This window comes from Geospiza fortis, unplaced genomic scaffold (genome assembly GCF_000277835.1).
Source record: "Geospiza fortis unplaced genomic scaffold, GeoFor_1.0 scaffold23, whole genome shotgun sequence".
NCBI classification, from domain to species: Eukaryota; Metazoa; Chordata; class Aves; order Passeriformes; family Thraupidae; genus Geospiza; species Geospiza fortis.
The window spans coordinates 4874478-4898791 of NW_005054303.1; the positions used below are offsets into that span (position 1 = coordinate 4874478).

At 38.9% G+C, this 24314-nt stretch overlaps 1 protein-coding gene across 1 annotated transcript in view; it reads left to right on the forward strand.

Annotated features, from left to right (window-relative positions):
- YY1 (YY1 transcription factor) overlaps positions 1–23971 on the forward strand; it is a 26754-nt gene extending 2783 nt beyond the window's left edge. Inside the window, exons 2-6 of the mRNA XM_031066181.1 lie at positions 6–104; positions 8118–8280; positions 17987–18047; positions 20485–20643; positions 21777–23971. Coding sequence (XP_030922041.1) covers positions 6–104; positions 8118–8280; positions 17987–18047; positions 20485–20643; positions 21777–21959 — 665 coding nt within the window. The 3' untranslated portion in view covers positions 21960–23971. The remainder of the gene's footprint in view (positions 1–5; positions 105–8117; positions 8281–17986; positions 18048–20484; positions 20644–21776) is intronic.
- The last annotated feature ends 343 nt before the right edge of the window (positions 23972–24314 follow it).

The following is a 24314-nucleotide window of genomic DNA, read 5'->3' on the forward strand; positions in this document are numbered from 1 at the left end:
GGGAGGGGCGGCCCCGGGGCTGACCTCCGTCCCTGGGAGCCGCGGGCACGAAAGGGGCAATGCCTGGCTGGCGCTCGGAAACCGTCGGGCTTTTCCTCGACTAGGTCTGAAGCTTTAAATAAGCTTTTCAAGTAGGCACAGGGAGACCTTGTCGTGGGAGATTCTGTTTTTTGAGGATTATTGTGTGTGTGTGTGTGTAGGAGTGTCTTTTAAAGGCAGTAAAATCTTGTGAAGGTGTTTAGTATCTGTGGGGCTTGGAGTAAAGCTGACATGCACCTGCCCTACCCACTTTATTTCTTTTTTTAATTTTTACAAAAATGTATTGCCGGCAGCAATGCTCTATAATCAGAGTTCTGTCCATATGTTACATAAATGTGAAAAAAAGAGGTCGAATAATACAGTTCGTGTAATATTTAAATTGGTGGGTGTTTTTTGAATACTAAGTTGGTAATCCGTCTTGCATATCATAATTTTTGTGCTATTTCGAGTTTTTTAGAAGGAGTCTAGTAAGATTGAAGCTCTTGAAGCTTTTGATGTAGTTGAAAATGTTTGTATTCTGTGATGCCTGCAAATGACTAGAAGTTGTTAGCAGGGGCAGTGTGGAAGGGAAGGTGTATTGGATGGCTGAGTTCTCCTGCCTGAAAAGATGAAAAGCACAGTGGTATGGATTTTGGCTCTTTTTTTAAATACAGGTGACTACTTTAGCAAGTTTCACAGAGTTATCTGACACTATTGGCATGGCAGTTGACAACCCAGTGAGTTTGACTGAAGTTGTTCTTCTTGATGAAGAGTTTTCCATATCCTATTTAGTAGGATAGTGTTCTGTGTGCTCCTGTATCACTGTATGAAACTGAATAAATTCCCTTGCTAGTAGTTTTATTAGAACTGACCATCCAAGAAAGATGAAAGATAATAGAAACTAATATAGTCTGCTGGCTTGTGGAAGCTGCTGGAGGTAGCTGAATGCAAGTGGCTGTATGACTCATGAGCTGGCAGGATCCAGGAGCTCGCTGAGATCAATTGACAATTTCTAGCATGCATTTGCACTCGGAAATTCAGAGCCTGATAGGATGCTTCCTTAGGACTGCATGCTAATTATTACTTGGCCAAAGTGAAGCATGTGTATAATCAATAAATTTGCTTCTCTTCCCACATACACAGCTTTTATATCAGGGGTAGCCTTATTGATTTTGGTGATTTTCTTGTTTAGGAGCATGACCATGGAGCTCAGTAGGAGTGATACCCCCTTATAATTTACTGGACATTGAATTGCATTGCTGCATTCAACTCAGTTATATCCATGATGCAGAAGAATAAAGAATACCTAGTCTGATTTGACTTGGCCGAAAAACACCTTTCCAAAAGCAAAATCAAATACATAGGGAAAAAGTTTGACCTCCCCTCCCTTTGTGTATGCAGGCACCACCTGCCAGCTTCAAACAGCCTTGGTGATAACCTGCTCAGTTGAGAGTGTTGTGAAGTTTTACTGAGAATGTTGGACAGACTCTTACACCTCATACGCAACTTATCTATTTAAAGGGGTCTGATGTGGTCAAATGCTGGGGATTTTTTTTTCCTCTCTCTTTTAAAAAAAAATTTATTTTGCCTTTTTTTCCTGAAACACCAGAGGCTGAGTTGTTGCCAGAGAAATTGAAAAAGAAACAAAACTTGTGGCAGAGGGATATACACCCAAACCAAAAAAAACCCAACCTGAGTACCCTCCCCCAAAAACCTCAAACTAAATAAAGGCCAAAAAAAACCTAGAATCACTCACTTGCAAAAGGGTAGTTCTAAAGTTTCCCTAAAGAATCAAACTACTTTATTTTGAAGAAATATAATAGGTTTGAATCTGTATTTTGACATAATTAAAGATTTGCTTGCACACTGATTCAGTTGACTGTTTTAAAAGCTAAATGAAAAGTTAATCAAAAGACAAGTGATAAATAGGCCATACATCAAGATAAAACAATGAGCCCTATATTGCTGTGCATGGGATTTTGAATTGGGAAGAAGAACACTGCTTATTACAGTGTGGGAAGACAATGTGAATTAATTCCTTGTTACTGTTTGCTGGTGCTACTACATTGGCTTGTACAGGGGTGGTACTAAATTTAACCAATCCTAAATCTTTTTCCATAAGTGAGTATAACATATCTTGTAGCTCCTCTTGAAATGTGTAGAAATAATCTGTGAAATATGTAGCAATGTGACTAAAGGGGACTACTTAACCCTTGTCTTATGTGGTTTCTTAGAAATTGCTGCACTGTTGTTGGCAACAATTTAGACTTACCATAACCTCCCTTATCACCTTGGTATCTATGGTGATATCAAACTTGTGACCCATGATTAAAGTGTTTAGTTTGAAACATGAATGCCAGATCAGCTTTTCAGTTCTTAAGAATACAGTTATTTGTCTTTCTTCATGTGTTCATGAAAGTAAGAAGTGAATGAAGGTGTATTTCTGAAAGGGCTGAAGAGGGCATGTGGTGGATAGTTCAGTCATGTTCCTGTAGTGTGTTTACATTATATCAAATACCTGTATCAGAAATTTGCACATAGTTCAATTGCATGTAGTCCAAGTGAGACACCCCAGTTTGTACTAGAAAAATTGTTCTTATCAAGTGGAATTTATTTGTATCTTTGCTGCATTTAGCTTGAATCATTGTCTTTAGTGAGTTTTTCCAGGTTGGGTGCACAATAATGAAGGGGGAGGGGAAGGATCGTGAGAAATCACTTTGTCAGATGGTGCTTGCAAAACTGATTCTTGCGTGCAGGAACATTTGGGAAGGTGGTGCTTAAATGCTGGTTGCACCAAATGCTGGAAATTTCAAGCAATTGGGGCTTAAATTCAAAGGCGAAAAAACGGATTAATGTAACTACATCTTCTAGGTAATGCCTCTGTCAAGCTTCCAAACCTGAAATAGGTGTTGGCTTAAACTGTTACTGTAAGCACAGTCTGCAAACTGAAGTAGCACAACCAAATATTGCCCACAGATGTTAAACTGCTCAAGTGTCCCATCCCTAGATGGGAAAGACAAAGACACAGAAGTTACATGTATGGTTTGGAAATTATTTTTGATAATACAGGAAACCTGTGCTGTGGATCCTTATTTGGAAGTTTGGGAGTTCATATTGGGTTTCTAGAAGGTTCTTCAAAATCTGTTAAACTTTGAATGACTCAAAAAATAGAAGGGTTTTCATTTTACTTGATCAGATTGCAGGGGTGAGAAAAATAACCATCTGCTGTCTGACCAGTTGTCTTACTTAGTATAAATGATAGATGAGTCACTTAGTTCAGTTGTGGGGCTGTATCAAGGATGGCCAAAATGCTTTGCAATGACAGATAGGTAATGAGCTTCTTACAGAGTTTGTTATCATGGAGGCAGAAAGTGATTCTCTGGTTTAAAATATTAAGATGACAATCTGTTTCTGACTCTGATTAAGACAATGATATAGGCTTCTGCTGTAAGTATTGAATCTGCCCTGACATTTTTTCCAGTGATAAGGTAGACTGTTCTTTGTGTTTGTTTTAAATGTATTTTCAGTTTTGAAAGTGAAATACACGAATGTGGTTCACCATCTGAAATGACTCAGTTAATTTGCTTCTTAGCCACCTTCAGACGACAATCCTTTAACTTGCTGTTGGATCCTTCCCTGGGGCACTCGAGTCACTCCTGTGCTGACCATTCAGAAGGTCACAGTGCTTCAGCACAGTCCTATAAGTGCTGAAGTCAGTTGATGACTGTTGATATATGCACTGGTTTTGTCAGTTCACGTCTCAGTGGTGTGAAATAAGAGATGGGTGACACAGGGAAAGAAGAACCTGTTCTCCATCTGTGTGCAAGGCACGTCAGAAGGAAAGTAACCTAGCAGCCGTTTAGGTTAAAAAATGACATACTGTGCAAAATGGAATTTTAACATTCAGAAGTGTCTGCTAAATAACTGTATTATTTAACAAGCTAATTACAGTTCTTTGCTTCCAAACATGACCAATGAACTAATTTGCCTGAGGAGATTGCAATGTGGTAGCAATAACCAAGCTGTTACCACAGTGCCTTGGTACTGCACAGCTGCTGAATACATCCTTTATCCTGTAATTGCTTTTCAGCTGTTCCTAAAAGCAAATGTGTTTAACTGTGTGATCATATTTTAAGCTTAAATGTTCATCCTTTTAGTGGCTAAGTAGAATGTCTTTTAATTTGGTGCCTTGAGGAGGAAGCTGTAGGATCAGGTATCATTGCTTTGCTACCAGGTGTATCTCGAAAGTTCTCTTTTGCACCCTGTTTTCCTCAGATGAAAACTGAACAACAGTGTATTCTCCCTGCTCAATAATAGAGGAGGAGGATGGCCAGAAATTTGGTGATTTAGATAAAATCAAGAATAACAAGGAAAATAAAAAATAAAACCAAGGAAAAAATAATGACAGAGCTTCTTGGGTTGAGAGTTAAGAGGGTCATCTTAGTAAGCTGGAGAGTTCCAGAGTTGTCAGCTGCAACTCAAGAAATGCACAAAATAATGGGATTCTAAGGTGGGTGGATTTTTCTGTGTAATAGAAGAGCTGTAAGAAATTGAGAAATTGTGGTAATAGGAGCAAGATGTGATCAATAAATAATTGGGAAGCAGATTCTACCATGATTTATTATTGATTTGTTGCATGGAGTTACTAGTTGCATTCCAGTAATCTTGGTTCTTCCTACTTCATTCAATACTTGGGCTTGGTTCTCTCACAGCTTCAGGTTGTTTCACCAGTGGTCAAAAGACACAACTGGCTAAACCCTGAACTTTCACTGATGTTAGCAGAAGAATGTTTGGCATACTTGCTTTGAAGGGCCTAAGTGGATCTGGTTCAATGTGTGTATTGCCCGTATTTAGGGGGCAGTGAGAGACGTGCAGATGGAAGGACACTGTTCACCAAGGTGTGTTGGGGTATGTCCTGAAAAGGTGCATTGAACAGCCCAGTTTAGACTAAGTATGCAATGCAAGACCTTAATGCAAGTTGGTATGGAAGGATGTAGAAGGAGGCCATTAAAATCGTGTTCCAAGTTCATTACAGAAAGCTGCATTGGATCTGTAAGAATGGTGCTTCAGCCAAATGCCTTATATTTGAGTCTGCTCTACTCTCAGGTGGTTTTAAGGGACAAAACAAGTAGATCAGGCAGTGTATATAGTATTTCATTTCCTTTACCTGACTGGCTCCATGGCTCTGTCTGTATATAGCTCGCATGGGTGGCGTCCAGAGATGTCGCTGTAATTTCAGGGTTGTGTCTGTGTTTTGCTTTGCTTTGGATGCAGTATGTTTCATTCTGTGCTTCTTCATGAGAGGAAAAGGGGGAGGTAATTTGCCTGTAGCAGGCATCAGGACTTGCTTGAATGCAAAAACCAGCAAACAGTTAACTTGCCCAGTTAGCAGTGAGAATGATCAGTTCAGCCTGAGTGAAAGTTTGCTTGCACTTTACCCTCCAGACTTTGAGCTGCCTAGTCCAGGTTGATAGGCCATCACAAATAAAGTAAATTTGTGCATTGAGGACATTGGTAAAATGTTTCCATTTCCAGACTTCCTCCAAAAAAGTGGGGGAGGGTTTCTCAAAAGAAACCCCTGGTGTTGGCTCCACTGTGCTGGCCCTGTCCCCTTGTGCTCCTCTCAGGGCAGGGGCAGCATGAGTGCTGTGTTGTTGTTTTGTTTTCCCAATGACCTGATAATGTCACAGGATGGTCTTGATACTAAAGAGGTACTGAAGTCTACTGTTACATTTTCAGAAATATTAGCCAAAACTTACGTTTCAAGGTAACTGTTTTGTATTTTATTGTTTTGGTTTAAATTTGTATTTGGAAGTGTGTACTGCTGTAGAGATGCAGTTTTCTGTTATAGGAAAATGTGGTGGTTTTTTTATTTCCATGTAACTGTTAATATACTAAACAATAATTTCTCTTATGTTTTATTCTATCCAAGCAATATGTTTATAGTTTTTTGTGTTTTGCTCCAGTAGACTGTGGAATTATATAGCTGTGGAATTGACTTCTGTTGGCAGGCTTTTGCGAAGTGAAGCCACTGAAGGCTGGCTTTCAGTTTGGTCCTCAAATAGCAAGAAAGCGCTGTGGAATAGCAAACCTTTGTGCTAGGGAAGGAAAGAACATCTTAAAGAATGTATACAGAATTTCCTAGTTGACTCATCAGATGTGAGGCAGGAAATGAAAACTTGTCTGTGTTATGAATGTCATCAAACAGTCAAACTGCATGTTCTAGCTGTTGAAACGTTGAGGGCAGCTGATCTCATTCCAGTCTACAGTATAGAGAAGGTGTCACCTTTAGCTTTGCAACAATTCTGTGCCATTCTGAGCTGCCAGTCTTTTTTCAAGTTTCTTTTAGGAAGAAAAAATTGTTGCCAAACTAGAGGCTTATGGACTTGAATTTGTAACTCCTTCAATTGCTGTAAAACGTGATATGTAATCCTTACTGCAGGCAAATTCAATTGCCTTTTTAAAGCATTGGTAGGGGTAGTGTGGTGGTGAGTGGACAACTAAAAAGGTCAATAGTCAGTTTTGTAGTTTGAGTTTAATGCTGCAGATAGTGTTTTCTTATTTACACTTCTGTCTTTGCAGCGTTGGAGTCTGTTTTCCTCTTTCACCATGGAATATACATGAACTGCTATTTGATCTGGTAGATCAGATTAAACCTCAAACCAGCAGTAACATTTCTAGAAATAGCTTGGTGGCAAACATTAAAAGCAGGCATTACGAATTGAATAGAAATTTCTGTCTGATATATTTCTTTTATTTGCTTGTCTTGTTCTATCTTCCTTAGCCTAAGTAACTGAGTAATGACTAATGTTATTTCCTGTGTTTCTGTTTAGGGGAAAAATCCAGAAACATTTTGTCTTTTGTTTTCTGCCTTATGTTTTCCTATCTTTTTTTAATTGGTGAAATACTATTTCTGTCCTACCACCTTGTGTTTCCACTGCTTAAACAATATCTGTAAAATAAAACTTCCTGTTATTTTTGTGTGGCCTCTTGTGTATAAAACAATTTCCAGAATCTTCTCCCCATACACATAGTAGGAGAAGTACTGTCAAGTTGCATTACATAGAGCTGAGTAGTTACAGCCATATATACATCTGTTGTCCCAGGTGTATTTGAGGGTGGAACACAGGGTAGGTGCTGGGTCTTCATTTCTGCTGCTGTGAACACTGCAGTGAGGAACATAGATGGATGTTTCTGTTCTCTCTCATTTTTGTGTCTCTCAGTTTCTGTTATAAAATAGCAAGAGGAGATAAAATGCATGGTACAATGTTTTCTAAGGTATGAATGTGAGTAGAGAGCAACAGCAGGTCTTCCACCTGATTTCACTGCAGTCCTTGAGCACAAATTCATAGGAGGAGCTCTAGACCAAACAGGAGTATCTTAACTGGCTTGCAGATCAAAGCTTTGAATAATCCCGGTCTGCTGTTTACATAGTGGAGTGGGAAAGAGCTTAGGCTGGCCCTTGCCACAGAAGGAGGAAGGCCCCTTGGGAGAGAGACGCATAATTTGAGTTATTTGCTTTCTTTGAGATCTGTCTGCAAGTGTGAGAAAAACTTAATTTTACAGGCAGGTGCTGAAGCCCATCAGCAGTTATTTTTAAATATCTTGTCTCTATGACACTTCTGTTGGAGGTCAGGGAAGTCTGAAGACTCTGAAGTAAAGATCGGTAGTCCTGACATCTTGATAGGCTTCCAAAGTTCGGGACTCCTGCTGAGTATCAGCGTGGGTATAGTGAAGATTAGTCCTGAAGAAGTTAAGGGAAATCAATATTTAGGCATTGTTTCAGGAAAAGTACATTATCTTTCAAGTGCAGCCAACATTTATAGAATTGTTCTACTAATTTCTGTATTTGTTTATGCTTAAAAAGTAGATATGCAATTTCTGCTTTTTTTCCTCACTCACTGTATTCTTTCTGTATTCTTCAGGCTGTAACTGTATGGGTGTCTTTTTGCTCTTCACAATTAGTGTGGCAATCTGGAAGTGCAGTGTATTCTTTTAAATGTGCAGCAACAGTGACTTTGTATTGAGATGTAGCCTAATAAATTGTATGCTGTTTTGAACTTTAGTATGTATTGAATTCAGTATTTTGTGTATTTCAGATGATAAAAAGGATATTGACCATGAAACAGTGGTGGAAGAGCAGATCATTGGAGAGAATTCTCCTCCAGATTACTCAGAGTACATGACAGGGAAGAAACTTCCTCCTGGTGGAATACCTGGCATTGACCTCTCAGACCCCAAGCAACTGGCTGAATTTGCTAGGTAAGTAGAAAGAAAAGAGGTTTAAAATTTGTTCTTTTCACTGGTTTAATTATGAAACTGTTAGGCAAAATGGTATATTTAGTATGGTTTATAATTCCATTTAATTATCTTCTAAACCAAGGGATTTAACACAGCATCAGCTACTCTGTTCTGAACTAAAATAACAGAGTTTTATATTTAGCAGTGAATTCTTCAGTGTCTTCCAGTCTCCAGTTCCATTAGGTAAGACAGGAGCTAAATAAATTCATTGATAGACTGCATCACTCATTGCTCCAGATAACCCTGCCTTGGGATTGGACTTGATGGTCTCTAGAGGTCCCTTCCAAGCCCAACAATTCTGTGATTTTGCATGACAGAATATTTCTTTCATGTGAGTAGCCTTAAATTCCTGAGCACCAAAGGATCCAATAAGTGAAGTGCTGCATTGGGGTTGTTCAGTACAAAATAGTGAGGCTACAGGATTTAGCTGGGAACGCCACTTCCTGTTCTTTTTCACCTGCTCCTTAAGCTGAAGATCTTAAATCACGTGTCCTGCACTTTCAAGTGCCACTGATAATTGCAGTTGGATTTTCTCTGGTGAGTCAGAATTGTCGCTCGTTTACGTGTCAATGGGCTGACCCGAGTGCCAAGGTGACTTTTACTTTCAGGCGGATGTGGCGCGGCTCGCAGCGCGCCGGGCGGTGACAGCAGCCCATGTGTAAAGCTACATTCATTTTGACCCCATTCATGAAAGGCAGTGCTGTCTACCTCTAGACAACACATAATGTAATGGTTGCCGGACATATTCATTATTTTATCATTTACTAGGAACTAATATTTAAATCCTATTTTACGCATTCATTTTTTTTATCCTGACATTTATTTTTTTTTTATTAAATAATTAAACCATATATCCCTACATTATCCAAATCACTTATCATCAATACTTTCAATTAACCTTCCTCTGTATTTCCTAGTATATTTCCTGAAAGCAAAACGTGTACAGCTACATTAATTTTTGTAGCAGCTGGCTGTTCTTCAGAGCTTGGGTGCACAGTTCTGGCACTCAGAGCAGGTGGACAGTCACATGTTGTCATCCTTACTACCTAGAAGAGAGTGTACCTTTTTCCAGGTAGTTGCTAGGTGGTCTGGCTTCTTGGTTAGCTGAACTTGGTGTTCCGTGTGTGCATTTATTCGTGTTTCACCTTTTCGATCTTGCTGCTTTTTACAAGTTTTGTCCTGTTACTGTGGGGTGTGTTTGTGCTGGAGGAATAACAACATGGCCTCATCCCACAGTTACTTTCACTAAAGCCATTGAACTATGAGTTTTGAAGGCTTCTAGTAAAATAGTTCTGTAGGGCTTGCTTCCTGCTTCAGACTGTCTGATCTGGAAATGTATAAAAGCACATTACAAACAGCTAAAAACAGGGTTCTACCTGAAGTGATGAGTGGCTCTAGTTACTGTAATGCTCTCTGGGACCTCTTGAGGAGTTCATATAATTTTTTTGAAAGCAGATGTTTAAGTGATACACTTGAGTGTACATAGTGTTCCAATTCTAAACTGTTACTTACATATTTCTACTCATAGTGTGTTTAGCATGGTGTTCTCCATTACTTTAAAGCATGCTAAATCTTTACTCTGGTTCTATTGGACACTGAAGTACTGAATAGCTCTCTTCTGTTAGGAAGCAGAATTAGTTTCTTGCAGGGTATTCTCCATGCAAACACTGAATATTTTGTCTTCAGATTGAGTTGAATGCTTGAAATGGTTGTCAGGATTTGGGCTTCTTGAAATGACCAGGCTGCTTCTATCAGATGTGTCTGCGTATTTCTGTATATTGTGGAATGTTTTAGCTAGGTTTCTATTGAGAAAACAGTGGCTGCTGGCAACATTTCAAAATTACTACTTTTCTATATTTATAGTGTTTCAGAATGTTCTAGGAAGTTCCAGAGCTGGAATTTGTAGCGTGTAGTGGAAAGATTCAGTTTTATGTGTACAGCCTCTTTTCTCGTAGCAGATAAAATGTAATCTGTTTCAATCAGAGGATAAATGTGTGATGGTAGAGGAAGCACCTTGCTTGGACATCACATTTAGTAATATCCCCAAGTTGCTCAAAACCTGGAAAAAATTGTTCTCATAGCTTAATTGTAGATACATGAGAATGTAATACATTTTCTAAGAAAGGTTATTTGATTTCTTAGATTCTCTGACAGTCAGAATTGTTGACTGTCAAACTTTTACTCGTGCCTTGCAGTTTTGTCTTAAATTATTGTGTTTGTTTATTCTTCTGAGACTGAAGAGTATGGGTGTGACAGCGGTCACTGGGGTTTTCAGGTGAGGGAAGAGACGAGAATGTTTGACTCCATGTTCAGAAGGCTTGTTTTATTATTTTATGACATATATATTACATTATAACTATACTAAAAAGAAAAAGAAGGAAAGGTTTCCAGAAGCTAGCTAAGGTAAGAATAGAAAAGAAAGAATGATTAAAAAAAGCAGCTGGCTCCGATGGAGAGAGAGAGAGCCAGCTCTGCCGTGACTGGTCACTGAACGAAAACATCTACACGAGACCAATCACGGATCTATCTACCTGTTGCATTCCACAGCAGCAGATAATTATTGTTTACATTTTGTCTCTGAAGCTTCAGCTCCTCAGAAGAGAAAAAATCCTAAGAAAAGATTTTTAATGAAAAAGATGTCTGCGACATATGGGTGTGTTAGAATTTGAATATTTCTTGTTAAGATCTTGTCCTCTTGCAAAGAAGTATGTTGAAAGGACCCCTAGCTAATGAGATGGATTCAAGTGCTGATATCTGCAGACTACTGTTCAATTGATTGACCTTGCTGTGTGCACTATCACTAGGAACTTTGCATGGCAAGCTGGAAGAAAAAATTGGGTTCCCGTGGCTGGAATAGGCTTTGGAGGTTCAAGGAGTACAGGTTTTCATGCTAAAAGAATGTGTTTGTTTAGTATAAAGCTCTGTGAAATTGGCAAACATTGCTCATTGCTTTACAGTTCAGAAGCTCAAAATTTTAGTAGCTGTATTCTGAAAACTTTTAGCAGCACATGAAGTTGAAAATTGCTTCTAAACTTAAGTAGCTTCACGTGCTGTAAGGTTTTGAATTACAAATTTGTATTTAGATTACTTGAAAAAAGAATTGTGATTGTCCACATCTAAGGAAGTGTGAACTGGCTAGTAAAATTGTATGCTAGGTGCCCTGTGTGTAGTTGAGAGAAAGTTATGTAGGGTTGCTTTTTGGTTTTCATTAAAGTAGGTAGGAATCTCACTATACATTTGTAGAAATTACCTCCTCTGAACCAGGCTAGAGCTACTGTTTATAACAAATGCAGCTTATTTTGATTAAGGATAAATTGATTTGAAATACTTGCATTGATGATTAGGAACAAAGTTCTGAGGTTAAGCTTAAACAGAAAAAGCTTGAATTCTAGTGGTAGTAGGTTTTGAGTAAGGTTCTGGTATTCTGATTATGATCTAGTTAGTGAAAGGTAATGCAGGAACAAACCTGATGTTTGAAGTTGTTTGTAGCTCTGCAGCCCTTTAAAACAATAATTCAGAACTGTGGTAATTGAGCAGCTGCAGTGGCCACCAGTGCCCAGAGCTTGGTGGCTTTCGCAGAGTGAGCGGTTGTGGTGTCTCTCGTGATGCAGTTGTCTTTCACTGCCTGGTTTAGAGCATATGTCATTGAGTCATGTAGCAGGAATCTGAATCCTTTAACGGGATCTCTGACAGTTTTTTCCTGGAAAAGCTTTTATGCATTCTGTGATTCCATTGAAAACACTGTGAATAAATAGGCTGTGTCAGAACATTGACTTGTTCAGTAATCATAGATAGATGGCCAAAAGTTACACCTGGCTGGCAGTTTATCACTTTTTACAGATTACTTTAGTCTGTTTTAGGAGTCTTGAATTTTCTCTAGCATGCTCTGAAAACACAATAAAAAAGAAAAAGGTAGAATTCTCTTGCAATCATATCAAAATGTGAAATGTTAATTGTGAATTGTCTGCTCAGAAGAACAAAACCTGATAAATTACCATGTTTTCATTTGATACGTTTGACTGGGAAACTAGAAATCCCTTTAAGTGGAGTAAAATGCTTCATCCAAATCTAAATTGATGACAGCTCAGTAGTTAGCTGTGAAGAAATCATAGCTGCTTGGTAGTGAAAACTTAGGAAGGTAGCAGGGATATTTCTAGAATGTGCGTATGGCAAATTCCCTCAAAGCAAGCCACTAAAAAGGATTTGGTTGCCCCCTCCCTCCCTCTTGTCCTTCAAATACATGACTGAACTGGCTGAAGACAGAACACAGACATCAGTAAAACAAAGAAATAAGAAGGAATATCCTGTAGCTGGGAAATTGGCACAGTAATGGGTCCTGGTGGTAAAAACTTTATTCTTTGTGGTTTTATTTTCTGTGGATCTTGGTATGTTTTCTGAAGGAGAGCCATTGTGAGAACTGCTTTCCTTTCTATCCACTTTCCAAACCTATAGAAAACAAAGGAGAGGAAACTGCATTAGAGTTTGAAATAGGACACCCTTTTTAGAAGTGACAAAGCCTTCTGGTAATCCAGATTTATGACTTAGGCCTCTTTATAAGGTGTATGCTTTTGTACTGTTCTTGTTACAGAGAAGCTTAAAGGGCAGTAAAGTGACAATTGCTTCACCCAGTATTCTTCTAGGGGAGGGGACATCTCCTGCTCTGTGCCCCACTGCACAGGTCAGTGTCCCTGTTTACACATATGATATTCCTCATAATTGGGACAAACCTAGTAGTAGAATCATGGAGTGAAAGAACTTCTTTTGGCAGTTTTCTTCCTACCTATGACTGAAGCAGGTAAGACACTGGCTGTTCTTGGGTTGTAGGTAGATAGATTCCTAGGACACCTTGTGCCACTCCCCTTTCATCTTGTTTGTCCAAAAGCCAGTCTAGCCAGTTCCAGGAGTTGTTCAGCGCAAATAAATTCTTGCAGTAGCACAGGGCTGTGACACTCAGGTTGGTTCTGCCCAGCAGGGCAGTGCAAGGGGAATGGCAGAATGAGGGGAACACACCAGCAGTGCCAGTAACACTGCTGAGAGTGAATCATTTCCTCCACCTCTGACTGTTCCTGGGGAGGTGGAGGGGGGCTGGCCATCAGCACAGGTGAATATCATTGCTGGTCATCAGAGACCTCTAGGATGTCTTAAAGGAGCTACCTGAGAGAGAGAGTAAAGCTATTAAGGTTAGCTTTATGTACAGAGGGAGCAGAAAGGAGCTGAGAACACAAAACTCCTTAGCAGTGACAAAAAAGGGGAGATTATGGAGCAAGGGGGAAATTTTATACTGTTATTTGAATTGTATTTCCTTTCTTCCCAGCTTTAACACCATTTCTGTGGCTGACTTTTAAAATTGCATCAATTGGCAAGTGTATAGGTTATGGGGTTGGACAGGGATTCGGGGTGGGGATTAAGGTTCTCTTAGGGTGACGTACTCTCAGTTCAGCTGTGTAGATGGAAGGAGGTAGTTAGGTTTAACTTTCAGATACAACACAGTATTGTTTTCTTTGTTTTGAGAAACTGAGTGATTTAATACGTGTGATTTCACTCAGTCTTCCTTATGTATGAATAAGGGAGTGTGCTTTTATGCAGCTCATCTGTAAAGCTATTGAGTTGCACACATTCCCGCTTCCTCTGCTGTCACCCATTCCCTCCCTCCACTCCCCCAGTGCAGGTTAAGACCTAGCCTTTAATTGCAGTGTCCCAGTGACTTGATCCCAAAGGTACAAGCTACCCTTCCTGATTGTCACAGTTAATTGATTTGCAGTTGCCTCTGCTTGGTGCAATGAATGTAAACTCACTGCAGAAATGAAAATTTTGGTCTTGCCATGTAAATTGACTTTCTGCAAAGGCAAATGTTTCTGAAGTTCCACCCTGTATTGCTGTGTGTGTCTGTAGTTGTGTTAAATAGTGATATTTGTTAGAGTTCTGTTTTTGATTAATATTTCAGGCTAAGAAAACTTGGATGGAGCTGGTAGAGATGCTCTACTGGGTGGGAGCCAAAAGCCTAACCACCACCAGCAAGAGCTACCTGCACCAGTGTAATTAAGATCAACAGCACAGATTCTAGTCTGGTCTCCTTTTGCAGAAAGTTAATTTTAAAGTAAGACCAAAATCTTTTTTCTAATACATTAAATATGTAAGTCTTTAAATTCTTCTCTGAGGGATTGTCCATATGGTTTCGGCAGCTTTGTGAGCAGGATGACATTTTTTGACACAATGATCTACTGTAGCTGTGCCTGTGGTGTTCATGCCTTCATGCCTTTAATCCAGGTGTACAAAGGGCCCAGCAGCTTCCTCCTGTCTGTGGCACTGAGATACAACGTGGACACTGTTTGCTATCTCTTCTTTTGCATTGTCTGCTGCTGTTTTGTTGATAAACCTGGTTATCTGTGGAACCCTGTGTATAAGTACAGTCTTGTTCCACATTTTAGGCTTAACTTGCTGTGCTTCCATGATAAATGAGAAGATGTAAAATTACTCATTTTTTAACTGAAACCTTTTGTCATTTGTGTCCAAAAGTTCAAGTATACTACTAATCTATAAACAAAGCCTGAACATTAAGAAGACCTGGATGGGCACTCATGTTCTATGCCTGCTCAGACACTGAACTGAAAAATGTAAGGTGTATGTTGATGCTGCAGTCTGTCCCATGTCTGACCATCCAGTTCACCTGCAATTGGTTCCTCAGTCTTCCTGCCGGCACTGGCCCAGGTATTTTCCTCCTCACTCTACCTCAACAGCCTGCTAAAAATGACACTGTTGCAGTGTTTCTTTCTCAAAAATTGAGGTAATACCACAGGTAAGATACAGGAGTCAGGAAGAGGATGTAACACAAAGCTTGAAAGTGCAGGCACTGCGCACTAAAGCTATTTGCCACATCTCTTGTTAGCAATTCTCTTGGTCTAGTCACTCCCTTTACAGGTGGCCAGTTAAGACTTTGGAACAATAGTGGTTTTACACATTCTGATTGTGTCAGGGACACAGATCTCAGACCTAGGAAATTTTTTTTTCTTCTTTTTTTTGAGGAGATGACTCAGCCAACATTTAACAGGTTGGTTGAATTAGAAGGAGGTGGTTTTGGCACCAGCTTTGTCTCCTAAGGATGTTTGTTCTGTAATGGAATTAAATCATGACATGCTGTTCTCTCATGTCCCATCTTGTCAAATCATTCTTCTGTGACCATTTTAGCAATTGCTCATTTCTCTCCCTTTTCCTGTTTTTTAAAATCACAGAGACATAATAAGGAGAATCCCATGCTAAAAGCAATTGAAAGCTTTCTGTAGGGGTACTGTATAGGCAGCTTTTGTGTGTGTGTGTGTTTTCCTACAGCTTCAGTCCCTGTAGTACTATTGGGTCTGGAACCTCACTGGAGAGTGCAGTCAGTCAGTTAATCCCAATCACTTGTTTGGAGTCAGGTATTTTACTGCTTTACTCAAAGAGATTTTGTAAACTGAAAACAGCACAACCCATTCTGTATTCCAGTTGGATTATATAAATTAAGTCTAATCAGTAAGGTCAACTGAGTTGGTCTGTAGTCTTGAAAAAGATAGTTACGATGAAAATTAAGATAATGAGGAGACTGCTGTACAGGAAGAGATGTAGTTTGCTGTATTCAGAATGTTTCTGCCCTTAAGTTGTTGAAATCTTAGTTGTACTGCTGGTTGTGGTGCACAAGAGGAGCTTTGTAACACAAATACCTTACATCCATTCACAAGCCACTGTTAATATCTGTAAATGTGTTTGTAACCCTGCAGGAGACTGTAGTGTTCTTCAGCACAGCTCCGTACCTGCCAAGTGTACTCTGGATGTGCTAAGGCAAGCAAGAGTTTCCCATGTGCCCACTTAGAGAAAAGAGCGAAATAAACCTCCAAATCCTTGGGGTTTAGTGTTGTCTGTGAAGTGTCTGTCAAGTGCTTTAGTCTGTAGATGATCACTTGAACTGTGCTACATCTGCAGTACTGAAGGGACTCAAGAGTCAGGGACCAGTGGTAGCTGACACAGAGCCATGGGGGACTTGTCCATCACATACCACTCCACTGGCAGTTGTAAGATGATTTTCCTGGATCTTCAGGACTTCTGAAGGAGTTTTTTCACTGCTCTTGCCTTAATTCACCCTCTTCTCTCAGCAGTCCATGTGAAGGAAACAGGTGAAAGCAGAGTTCAGCCACAAGAGTGTGGCAGTACCAAAGAAGTCTGGACTCTGCTTGCAGAAACCAAATGCTTTTGTGGTCAGAATGGAGGCATTTTAGTTTATGTTCCCTACAGCTCTTGGGAAGTTTTGAGTGTTTAAGAGTTCCTGTTTAGCCATTCTCATATAAGTTAATAGAAAGAGATGTAAAAAAGTACATATATGCATTGCTTGGAAATCTCTTCCCCCAACCCTGTTCTTTTATATCAGTTTCCAGAAACAGAACTCATGTGGATTAAAACTGTCATGGATAGCAACAGACACTTTTCTTTCTTAACATTAAGAAGAGTATGTACCAGAATTGGAATTCTGATAATTCAAATTATTTTGTTAATTTCAAGCTACTCATTCTGTTTGAGACTAGGGAATACCACCAAACCTGTGGATTAATTTACAGATATGATATGTAGGCACCTTGTGACACAGAACTGTCATGTGCTGTATTGCCAGGAAAAGCAGTTCAGTAAATCCACATGAACACACTGGCTCTGCTTCCACAGCAAAGTTTGGGAATGTGCAGAATCCCATTGTTCACCTAAGGGAATCTCAGCTCTATGGGGGTCCATTTATTTATACCCACTTACTGCTATAGTTAGAGGGAGATAAACGTTTTCTTTTTAATTTTTTGAAGACAGCACCACAGGTTTGAGAAATAAAGACAGCTGAAAGTGCAGTACAGTTCCCTAGAATCACATCTGGCTCTTCTGACTTTCTGACAGGTGGTTGTTATAACACTGTTCAAGATTGTTTTGTACAGAGTCTTACTGTATATAAAATAGACCTAACAAATACAAGCAATAGTTTCCTGGGCTCCTTATGTAGCAGTGGAGGTTAGTGGCACCCATAAAATAGTGAAGATCCCTGTCAGTGACCAGGGGTAAATTGGTGACTGCTTGTCAGTTGCCAAGAGTGGAATCTGTGTGCACAATACCTTAAAGTAGAATAATTACCATTTCTGTGGTTGAAATGGATGTCTACATTGTCTATGTAGATTCCACAACCTGCGTGATTCTGCTTTCCCTGCTTCTGTAGAGTTTTCTTTAGAAGTCTTGTGTGATGAAAATACTGCAGAATGATTGAACTCCTTCATGTCCTGCTGCATGGATGGAGAGGAAGTGAAGCTAAATAGGCCACATGGGTACTGGCACAGCACAAATGCAGTTTTCAAACAAAACCTCCTAATTGCAATTAGCATATGTCAGGGAAAAAGACTGTCAATTTCCACATATTCAGAGGATTAAGAAGATTGTATTAAATGTCTTATTCTGTATTTGAGAGGTCCTTCTGGAAAGCAGAGCATTCCAAATGCTGAATTATACTGGTAATATTTTTATGAAGGTTTTGAAAATGGTAAAGTGAGTACCATTGACACATGTAATACTGAGGGATAAAATGTGTTCATTATGTAGGCACTCAGGGGAGAAGAGCTGTCTACCAATGTGTTTCTACTAATATTTTTTGTACTGTTTTTTTATCTTTAAGAATGAAACCAAGAAAAATTAAAGAAGATGATGCTCCACGAACGATAGCTTGTCCTCACAAAGTAAGTGAAGTGCTCAGCTTCTGAGTAGATAGTAATTTGTAGATCAGAATTTTGTATTGATGTTTTCTCTTGAGAATGAATAACTAAAATATCTTACTGTTAATAGTATACACTCAGTTAAAGGTATTTTAGTTGTTATTCTCTAGAGGCTTCCTTTAAAACCTTTCACTGAATAATATATTATTCCCATTCCTTGTCTTAAGGTTAGTGCATCTCTAATCTTCTGGTAACCATGATGCACAGTCCCTAACATGCTGGTTTTACTGTTGTGATTTCCCGACACCCAAGAATACATACTTGAAAGAATGTTCTGAAAGCTGTTCAAAGTACGTTCCTAAGATCTATATATCCTCTGCTTGGAAACTATGACAGATTTGGAGTCTAGATCAGGAATCAGCAATTTATGGTGCAGATGCCAAAGTCAGCTTTATTGGAAGACTCAGAATTGCATTCCACAGAGCTGGAAAGTGCATCATCATGAAAGAGAGAGGCAGGCATCCTTGAGATGTGATTCTGATCCACTGGTAGCAAGGAAGCTTCTGTCTTGAATAAATGTTGCCAGTCACCTAGATTGGTAGCCTGTGGCTTTACTGCATTATCCAGCTTTTGTAGTGCTTCTTTTAGCTGATTTAGTCTGTGACTAAAAAAGACAAACACAATCTTGCTGACTTCTGGTCTAGATAAGTGTGAGCCTAAGCAAATAATCAGGACAGATAACAATTAGAGTTATCCATTAGAGAGCATGAATAGAAGGCTACTTTCTGACAGCCATGGTGTAAGGAATTTTCCAAATTCCTCTTTGTGCTTATATTGATTTCCAATTCTCCTCATTCTAAAAATGTCATGTTTTTTTGTAATACAGTATGCAGAGATACAGGAACAGTTATTCTTTACTATACCAAGGAATGTTACCTCCATTTCTTTGATTTACTTTTTCATAGCCTCAACTTCATCTAACCGGGGGGGAAAAGGAATGTTCTATCCTTCCATTTTCTATCTTGTAGTGTCTGTAGGCTTTATGCATTTATGAACTCATTTTAACAAAAGAAAAATATTGCAGCTGTACCTGCTTCTCTCAGAGGCAAGAAGGGACTTAGAAATAAATGCAGAAAAAAGTTGATGGTCTGTTTACTTTGGCACTGCTTTGCCCCACCCAATTCTGCTATGTGCCACGAATGGTGGCACAGTGCTTCAAAATCAGCCAGAGAGGTTCTAGTGCCTGAAGAGAGAACTCCTAAAAGTGACATTTCACCCCTTTTTGTAAGAAACAAAGCTTATATAAATGTATTTAGGAATTTAAGATTAGCAATTTAATGGTCCTTTAGGTATTGTTAAATTGTATGCCGTATAACAAGGTGGTGTTGGCAGACTAGTCTTATATAAATTTAAACAGCATCACTAATAGTACAGTTAGGATTTATGAATATTAATAGGATTTTATGAGGGATTTTGAACCTTGAGGAAGACATTTATAAAACATATGATAGATACCTGTTGATTGTCACTAAGAAGTGAAAAAACTGTAGAGATTAGGTAAATAGAGCCCCAAGTCACTGCTGCTTTAAGCATACTCTGGAATCAAAAGTGGTATTCCTCTGTCAATGCAGGGTTGACCCCCAGGTTAAGACTTCTGATGCTGTACCTGAATTAATGTGTCTTCTGCCTTTGGATTGAGCTGGGACTAACTCATGCTATATTCTGCTGCCCAGTATCACTTTGTAGGTTTAATCTGCAGCAGCAGTGGCACTCTGTCCCAAGGGGGGGTAGTGATGAGGCTGCTGCCAGTTTGGACAAGGTAGTTCCTGTAAGTTGTTACGTGCTGGAAACCCTCTTGCTCCATTTGTTCTCAGAAATGGGGAGGACAGAGAAGGAAGAGGACAGAATGTTGAGAGATGGTGCACATACCACTTGGTACTAGGGAATAATCTGTGGTATATTACAGACTGATATATTGTAGTACTGAAGTTCTCAGAATATAGCACTTTGAAGAGCACACCATAGCTATCCATGAACTCTCCTTCTGTCTTTTGTTTTTTTTTGGTTGGATTTTTGTTTTGTGTTTGGTTTTTTTTTCTCTGAAACCTGTTAAGTGCTTTTGTTCGGTTTATTAATTTACTTCTGTCAGAATCTGCATCTTCTCCATAAGACTGTCCTGTTATTCATTTGACTACACATGGCTCACAATAATGAGTGAGGAAAGGGTTTGGGATCTTTTTGTTTGGGATTGGGTTTAGGTTTTATTTTATCAGCTTTTCAAATGGTTATATTTTCTCGTATTGCTTTTTAAGGAGTAAATGTAAGGGATGTTCTTTTCAGGGCCAACTATTAAGAAAGTATTCAGGATATAAAAGCATTTTAATGCTTGTACTGTAGCAGATAAAACCTTCTTTATGAGAACTAGCTTATCTACTAATTGAGTTTCACTGTTCTTTTTAAGGGCTGCACAAAGATGTTCAGGGACAACTCTGCCATGAGGAAGCATCTGCACACTCATGGCCCTCGAGTACACGTATGTGCAGAGTGTGGCAAGGCCTTTGTGGAGAGCTCGAAACTAAAGCGGCATCAGCTGGTTCACACCGGAGAGAAACCCTTTCAGGTACTGCTCACCTGCAGGCACGAGTGCCACACTGCCCTGGGAGCATGGGGACTCCAGCTATAACCCGGCTTCCACGGGACTTGGGCATACTAAGGCTCTTCTAAAATCAGATGAGGCACCTGAAAAACTGGGAGTTCCCTTGAGTTAATTAGGCTGTCATTTAATTATTTATGTGGACTTCTCTTAGAAATTGGTAAATTGGATGTATATGGGAGATACCTTTCAAAATATGATGTAAAGTTGCCCTCTTTAAAAATGAGGTCTGCAGTTACTAGAGAAGTAAGAAAACGTCTCTTTCTCCTCGTCATCTTTTCAGCTTAGTGCTTGTGGGCAACTGAGACTGGGGGCTGCTTGCTCAGTTAGTTACCTCAGGGTACTGATTTTCAGTAGGTTTTATTAATCAGTTTTCAGCAAAATGATGGAGTCACTGAATCTCTTTCCATTTATGCTGGGTGACGTGGGCTTCTGCCACCAGAGGTCCCCTGTCCTCTTCATATGATACTCCATATAAATCTTTAAAGTTATTCTTAGTCTTGAGCACATATGTGTTCCCCAGAACATACTTAAGATATGTAGAGTTTTTTGTTGTTGATTATTTTCTAAAATAAATTATTCCAGAAACTTGATTTGCAATCCTCAGGCATTCGCTTGCACTGAATATTCTGTGTGGTAAATATAAGTATTTAACACTAAATATGCTGCCCTTTTTATATCAAGCCCGTCTTAAAAAAGGTAAAAAAAAGGCCATCTTAAAGCAGGTAAAATGAGAAAATCTTTGCAAATCATCACTCAAAGGGGGAAGTTCTGATGTGAAATCCTGTTTCTGTTTTGTTGTACAGTGTAGGTACAGTTTCTCATGCAGAGAAGATGCCTTTAGTGGAAGTGCTTGCTTGCATGCTGGAGGTCGTTTATCTCCCTCTTTGAAAATAGATATATTATTGTAGATGTATTATATACTGAAGTCTTGCACTTTTTAGTGCAGTTCACAGGGGATCCCCGCAGCTTCACCCAGAACAGTTTTCAGCCTCTGGCTTCATATTTATGCAGTCTAGTGATTTAAAGAAGACTGTTTTTCTGCTCAGTGATGGAGATGAGTTCCATTAGCTAACAGAGTGCTTTTTTCCTTCCAACAGTGTACGTTTGAAGGATGTGGAAAGCGTTTTTCACTGGACTTCAATTTACGCACACACGTGCGAATTCACACTGGCGACAGGCCCTACGTTTGCCCATTTGATGGCTGCAATAAGAAGTTTGCGCAATCAACCAACCTGAAATCTCACATCTTAACACACGCTAAGGCCAAAAACAACCAGTGAAAGTCGAGGAGAACGTTCTCGAACTCAAAGCATCTTACAGGAAAATCAATTGGAAAGAAATACGCCTCCCCTTTGTATATTGTTTCTAGGAAAGAATTTTAAAAAGAACCCTACAAAACTAAAGGACGTGTTTTGATAAGTAGTAAATAAAAAGCAAAAAAAAAACCACACAGAAAACTTGAAGGTGACATTGCTAAGATGATCCACCTTGGTCTGTAACCCCGTTTCAAGAACACGGTGTTTTGTAAAGTGTGGCCCCAACCGGACGGGTCAGCTCATGAACTTGCATCAGAAAAGACAATTCTTTATACAACAGTGCTAAAATTGGACTTCTTTTCACATTCTTATAAATATGAAGCTCACCTGTTGCTTACAATTTTTTTTAATTTTGTATTTTCCAAGTGTGCATATTGTACACTTTTCGGGGATATGCGTAGTAATGCTATGTGTGATTTTCTGGAGGTTGATAACTTGCTTGCGGTAGATTTTCTTTAAAAGAATGGGCAGTTACATGCATACTTCAAAAGTATTTTCCTGTAAAGAAAGAAAAGTTATATAGGTTTTGTTTGCTATCTTAATTTTGGTTGTATTCTTTGATGTTAACACATTTTGTATAATTGTATCGTATAGCTGTAATGAAATCATGTAGTATCAAATATTAGATGTGATTTAATAGTGTTAATCAATTTAAACCCATTTTAGTCACTTTTTTTGGAGAAATACTGCCAGATGCTGATGTTCAGTGTAATTTCTTTGCCTGTTCAGTGACGGAAAGTGGTGCTCAGTTGTAGAATGTATTGTACAGGCACTGACCGTTTATTAACACCTGATAATATGTACATCCCCCATGTAATAGAAAGGACAACAATAAAACAGTGGTCCTTAAGAAAGAATCTGGCAGAAAATGATCTGTAAGCGCAGTCAATTTTCTTTTGTTGTCCAGAGCAGTTCTAGTTCCTCTTGACCTCCCAGAAATTGGAAGCTAAATAAACTCAAGTTTCCTTTACTTTGCATTCAATTACAGTGATTTGTGATGCAGTTAATACCACATCAGGTGGTATATCTAAACAGAATTGCTGACTGTAATTCTGGTTTTGAGTGACCTAGACTTCCATTAACTGGAACGATGGATTTGGAGACTTGGCAGTGTAATGGGGAGTGTTCTGTGTGCCTGGACAGCAACTAGGTAAAACAGTACAGGAAATAACTAAATGGAAACCTTTTTTTAGTCAAGGTAAGGAATGTTGGCAGTTTAAATGCAGTAACAATAGAAAGTGGAGGAATGGTAGGGTTCGGGTGATCATACCAGGAAAAAAAAAGAAACTGTTTCTTCTTTTGGCTGACTTGCTTGAGTGTAACGATAAAAATTTTTGGAACCTTGTTGGACACCTTTTGTTTCAAAACAAGAACTTGAAGTTCTAAGAGAACTAGATGGAGTTGAGTTTTGATGGTCTAACTAAGAGGGGTTACTTCTCATTTGTTCAAGTGTTCAAAGAAAACTTAGCAGACACTATAGTACAATGTGACAGATTAATAAACAGAAAAAAATGCAGAGAAATGCATAAGTTATTTTTTAGAGGCATGTAACATATTTTAATGCAGTAAAAAGTGTTGTTAATCTTTTTCTGAATTCTGTTCTTAAAAGGTTCATCAACGTTTTCATTGCTAATACTGTAAAACTTAATTTTGAGTCCAGTGTTGGTGGTAGTGGCAAAAACATGGGTAATAAAGAAACTGCACTTAAGACCAAGGGAATTTTCATCCATACATAAGTTAACCTGAACACTGCAACTCTAGTCTGAGGTTATTAGGAGTAGAAAGAAAGTTGGGACATTTAATTGTAAAGTATGCGTTAGAATTTTGGCAGTATTTTTTCTTTTATATATAAGCAGTTTTTGAACAGGACAATATACTGAAACTTGTATAGTTATAGTTAAATTAAATTCTGTATACAGTTAAATTAGTGTCTATTCTTTTTGGAAGGAAATAAAATTAATTCAGTCTAGTTCTAATTGACCTTATATTTTTTCTTAAGCAGTATCTGTGATGGTGTTAGGCTTACACAGAAGTTTGCTTTCCTGTGTCATAAAGTCATTTATTGAATTGCAAGGTGTCAGTACTTCATCCTTGAACATACATTAGGGACTGAACTGTTACTTTAAACATACATTTTGAGAGTAAGCTATGTTAAATATTGATTTGAGGACCAACTGGGAGCTGTAACTGTTACTGCCTCTGGTTGTATTGCATCTGATTACAGAGAGACATTTCCATCTAGGCCTCAAATCAGTGGCGCTCAATATACTCCTGAATGTAAGTAGCAACACTCAGTAGCTTGAAAGGTCTTATTTGTAG